This window comes from Humulus lupulus, chromosome 6, assembly GCF_963169125.1.
Source record: "Humulus lupulus chromosome 6, drHumLupu1.1, whole genome shotgun sequence".
In the NCBI taxonomy this organism is placed as follows: Eukaryota; Viridiplantae; Streptophyta; class Magnoliopsida; order Rosales; family Cannabaceae; genus Humulus; species Humulus lupulus.
In genome coordinates, this window is record NC_084798.1 from 16212467 (window position 1) to 16218388 (window position 5922).

General features: G+C 28.3%; 1 protein-coding gene across 1 annotated transcript; it reads right to left on the reverse strand.

Annotated features, from left to right (window-relative positions):
* Nucleotides 1–2297: 2297 nt before the first annotated feature.
* On the reverse strand, nt 2298–4618 carry LOC133783839 (probable caffeine synthase MTL2). The gene is made up of 4 exons (XM_062223457.1): nt 4485–4618; nt 3973–4395; nt 3096–3356; nt 2298–2861 (listed from the first exon to the last, which is right to left on the reverse strand). Exons 1-4 carry the CDS (start codon nt 4557–4559, stop codon nt 2472–2474), a joined length of 1149 nt encoding a protein of 382 aa, XP_062079441.1. The 5' UTR covers nt 4560–4618; the 3' UTR covers nt 2298–2471.
* Between the last annotated feature and the right edge of the window lie 1304 nt (nt 4619–5922).

Sequence of the window (5922 nt, forward strand, 5' to 3'; positions counted from 1 at the left end):
CATTAATTGATCATTTGGGGAAGAATATATACTAATTAGTATATAATTATTATTGTACATGTCATTTTTATATTAAATTTTCGTGTTTAATTTTTTAAAAATGCAATTTTGATTTTCATAATGTAATAGTTTAAGTTCAGTCTAAATTAATAATTTTTTGTCTTTTTTTTACTCAATATAAAATTATTATTTAATTATGTTTATTAATGTTAATATTTATTAAATTAATTATTCATGATAAAAAGAATAATATTCTCTTTTGATGTAAAATTTGAAGGAGTAGATTGGAGATAAAATAGTAGTTTCATGTAATATATAAATGTGATAAAAATGAGGTAAAAGTTAAGTTATTATGATGTTGTAATTGTAGATAGTAATTATTATGTAATTTTTAATACACTAGTAATAATATGAAGTGCCAACAGAACAATCTCTGCTTAATAAAGATTATAGAGGAATAAATACTAAAAAAAAAATACACACTAATCAATTTTAAGTGATTAATTTATAATGATGTATATAGTTTAATATATATAAATTTTTGTGTGTAACTTTTATTTATTGCTAACATAACATAAAGTTAAATACTAATATACACCAAATTCGAACCATATATAGCCCTGTTTGGGACAACTTTTAAAAAAAAAACTAAAAATTACTTTATGAAAAAGTAGTACAATAATGATGTTTGGTAAACAGTCAGAAATCAACTTATTTAATAATTTATACATAAGCTAAAAGCTAAAGCTAGCAAAACCCAACTTTTAGTTTTTTCTAAAAATAAAATTTTGAAATTTTTTTGCCATAAACTTATTTATTATATTATACAAAATAAAATTATTTAAAATAAATTAATATTATTTTTGTTCAAAAAATATTTTTATAATTTATTAGATATTATTTTATTTTAGTAAAATTAAATTAACAAATCACTTTAATATAGAGTTTATTATACACTATATTAAATCTATCGAGGTCGGCAATCAACATCATGTCGGTCCAGGTCTATAGATAAGTTACGAACTAGCCGCCATATTCCAAGACCAGCTCGGAGCGGGTAGATACCATCGAGGCTGTTACATTCCGAGCTTGTACACTTTTTAAGCTCGGGCTACTTGATCCGAAGACACCCGACAACGGATATACCCCGATGCTATGTTCTTTCCAACTCAGAAAGAACTTCGAGGTTAAATGTCTTCAAGGTTGCCATCTTGATTCGAGAGTTTGACATCTGGGCCACGAACATGCGTTTTAGATATCTCGAGCTCACACTTGACGAGTCTAGCTTTCGAGGTCACAATCTCAGGTCTCGAAATCTGGGTGTAACAGTTTATGATCACTTTATTAGTCTTTTATCAAAAATATATTTAATTTAAACATGTAAATTTTTTTTAGTAAAATATAATAAATAAGACATCCTGATACAAGTTTTCCAACTCACAACACTTTAAATTTTGTAATTTACCAAACACTCAACAAATTTCCCCTATAACACAGCTAAAGTTGTTTTTCCCCACAACAAAGCTACAACTATATTTCCCCACAATACAGCTGTACCAAACTGGCCCATAATTGCGTTAATTTTATGGTTTGTGATGTCGTATTCGTATTAGTCTTCAATTATTTGACATGGCAATTCATCCTCAGATCATTAATTTATAATAAATTGCACATTTAATTTCTCATCCACAAATATTGAAAAATGTTTTTTTTTATATATACTTTTCTAGTGTTTTTTTATAAGCACAATGGTAAAAAACAAATGTGTCTCTATTATTTACTTTTCTTATTGATAAGTTAGGATAACAGTAAATCTCTAGGATATGAGATCTACTTTATGGAAAAATATGCACCACACACTAAATGTTCACTATTCTTGTCCTTCACTTTTATTATTTAAATTATCACTTCATTCAAAAGAATAAATATGTACCACATACTCTCTTTTTTCCGTACAATGATATGAATTTATATTATCAGTACAGGTATATACAACACAATAATATATGTTTTTTTTGTCTGCTACGACCACGCCATATATGTCATCCATTAATTTACGATATTAATTATTGCAAATATAATAAATCTTTAATTAACAGACAATATTCATTAAGCATGTGACTATAAAAAAAAACAGTACTAAAAATGAGGCTTTTCATTTGGTTTTTATACTTAATTTACTTCGGTTGACGAAAGGATTAATTGAGAACGTTATTCCATATGAAAAACTAAAGGAGTTTAAACACCAAAATCATATTTAATTTATATATAACCACCATTCAAACTTTGGAATCTAAATGCAAAATATATACATGATCATCCATTATAAAATAACACATTAAATTTTAAAATGATTATAAAATAAGAACTCCTAAAGTTGTCACAATTTTCCCAATTCGCAAACAAAGAACCAAAAAACTAATTAAAAATCATATCACATATGATAGATTCGAGGATATCTTCAACCATGGTTATTTCTTTGTCAAAGATATACCAAAGTATATGTGAGGCCAATTTTCATTTGCAGTAAATTCAATGATCTTTTGGGTGAATCTCTCGAACAAATCATCCATCACACTTTTTCCAAAATGTTTAATCATAATAGGCTCCAAAACTGCTCTCATATAATTGGAAACATACGTCCCTCTATTAAGTTTGTCAACCTCATCATCATCATTGATGTTGGTATTATTTGTTTTTGCTTCTGCTTCACTAAAACCAGTGTCCCAAGCAAGTTCATAAGCTTCAAGCTTTCGCAACCAGAAAGATCCTTCTTCTTCAATCATATTTCTAACTTCCATCACGGTTGGACAATATATTGGTACGTTGAAATTGCCCACACTTTTCTCTTCAATTATGCCCTAAAATAATAATATATTAATTTTAATTACCTGTGCCATAAATATTTTTAAAAAAAAAATTAATTTTAACTATAACATCTAATTATATTTTAGTCACTGTAAAATCTTGTATCGACATTATATTGAAGTATTTTCTATGTGTGTACATAATAGACACAAATTAATACTAGTGTGTAACAATAAACTCCTTAGCAATTTCTGTAAAATAAATCAATGAAACATAATTAATTGTACCTCGAAGACCATGTCACTTAACACCCTTCCAACTATCTCCAAAATATGTTTAGGATCATTACTTATAACACTGCCCATAATTGTTAGTACCATACAACCACCAACGACCATTTCTTCTGAACGACATCTTAAAAAGATTGTGAAGTCTTCTTGGAATTGGCTCAAGTATGCTTTCACTAACACACCAGGGCTTGTCTTTGTAATATAAATATTATCTTTGTTGTGTGCTTCTCCTGTTTCACTAACCAAACCATTTGGTACCTTAAAAAAAAATACAATTAATGAGTCACATATTGTCTAAAAAAATAATTATGTTTAATCAATGTAATTTAAACAAATTACTTGAAAGTTGAAAAAATTAATTGGTTAACCAAACCATTATGGTTATTGTTTAAAGATCATGTCAAACCGATCATACATTTTACCTAATTCTAAAGCACTCTTTTTTTAATATACATTTGATTAATCATAAAATTTTGATTGTGACAAATAACCAATATAAAAAAATTCGCAATATAATCAAAACATGTCCTCACTAAATATTAAAATTAATTTTGAAAAAATTGGTATTTCCTAATTACTAGAAAATTTTATACTAATTTTGTTGCAATACATAAGGAGTATTTTGTTATTAACCTTTAACACAACAGTGTGTAATTAGAGATATTGTAGCAAACAAATAATAAAGGTGAAACATTATCATATTAATCTTTAATTATCTTGATATATATATTGCATTTTTTTTAAAAAAAATATTTATATATACGCTTTTGTACATAAATTCAGACATATAAAAATTTAACCTAATTTTTATTTATTCTAAGACAACCAATCAGAGATATATAGTTTTTGCAAGTTTTGTATACGTACTAGCTACCTTTGACAACCAATGCAAACTGTTAGAAGAGTGAATGGTGTGCATGGAGTTATTAGGAAAAAGCCTTCCATGAAAGCTCCCCGGCATAGCCATGACAAAGCATAAGGGTTTAAACTTGTCACCATTTTTATTCTTCAGCCTCTCATAAAAGCTCGAAAGCAATTGAAAGAGGGTATTGAAATCGTTTCCAGGAAGATCATTGAGAAATACTTGGAATGTCAATGGCTTCTTTTTATTCATCTCATCATCCAAGAATTGGGATGATGACATTATTGCATCCAAAATGTAAGATGTAACGGTCAGGGCAGTTGGCCCGGAAGAGCAACCCAATTCACCTATTCTCATACACTCTGGCAAGATATTACTATAAACCTCTAAGGCAGTCTCTTCCACTGTGCTTTTTACTTTCGAAATCACAACCTTCTGCAATATATAATAACATAAACTAACATATACTATAATTGTAAAATAATACACATGACATTATTATATGTGTGTGTATCTGCACATACTTGAAGTGAGGAGTTATTTGAATAGCTAGCTTTGCCGACACCACCTTTCATGTGGGGAACTTGCTCTACTTCCATTTTTGGTATTGTTTGGATACAAGCTAATTTTCTTTTTAATGGATCAGAACACGTTGAGATGTGAGAATGAAAACTATTTATAATAAAGCATTTGGCTAAGAACTTGAGGCATGTCCACATAAGTAACTTTTCTTTTTTGTTTGTTTGTTTTTTAAACTGTTATATGGAGCTAGCGGTTGATTACTTTAATTACAAATTATTTGAACCATAATATTTTTTATTTTTTTATTTATTCTGTTTTACATTTTTCTCAAAAAACAAAAAATAGTTTTAACATTGTTAAGTTATTTGGAATTGCCGCATGAAACAATAATAAAATAAAAGTAAATAAAAGAAATATTCATTAAATATAAAAATATAATTTAAAAAAAAAATATGTATAGAAATTTTATATAATAATTATAAACATAGTAATCTTGTGGATGTAGTTGTTTCGTGATGGTGTTATACCGTGTTTCCGATAACAAGAGAATTTGGTTCGGATAATAAGTTTGGAGGCATCTCAATAAGCTCAGATTTAAATAATATTATTAATAATAATGTAACCGTAATTATGAAGTGTCATACCATTTCTGCTCGAAGCAAGGTAGTCGGCTCAGTGATCTAAATGACATATTCCAGCTTGAAGAGTATTACGGTTAGCTCAAAAGCGTGTTTAAGAAGCGTCAGAAAACAGTATTCAAGTAAATCATTCCTATATTCAAGGGATTAGTTTAGAAATTATGTTGTTGACTGATTTATTTGTAATTCAAATTCAAATAAAGATATTTGTATAACTTCTTCTTTGGATCGTGGGGAAGAGTATCTGTAACCAGGTCAATAAATACCTGCACCATAGTGATTTATTTTTCACGCACAAATACTGTACCGAAATTTGTGAAATTGCTTTTAGCTTAATTTAAAGCGAATCAATCAATAAAAGTAACTCATGGACAAGATAGACCTAACTACTGAACCACGTAAAATCCCTTGTATTAATTTTTATTCTTTAAGAACAATTTATCTGTTTAATTACTCTTCTTATTTTAGTTGACGAAAATTTATGTCAACGGTTTGGCTCATTCATTTAAAGCATTAAGCAATTTTCTTTTTCCTAACTTGATCTATAAAGTGTTGTCTTCGAAGAAGGAGCTGATCTTTGACACTGAATCTAAAGAGGATCCCGTGTCTGAGATGACTTTCAAACCCTCTAAGAAGTTTGATCCTTCTAAGTAGCTTAAGGGAATATCTTTGCCACATGTGTGTGTTGCTTCTCCTACAGATTCAGGTTGATCACCTTCTGTAGCTCCAGCCTTTCAATCTGTTCAGACAGAATTACACTACAAGAAAAATATTCTATAGCGACGACATCTTTTGCGACGAC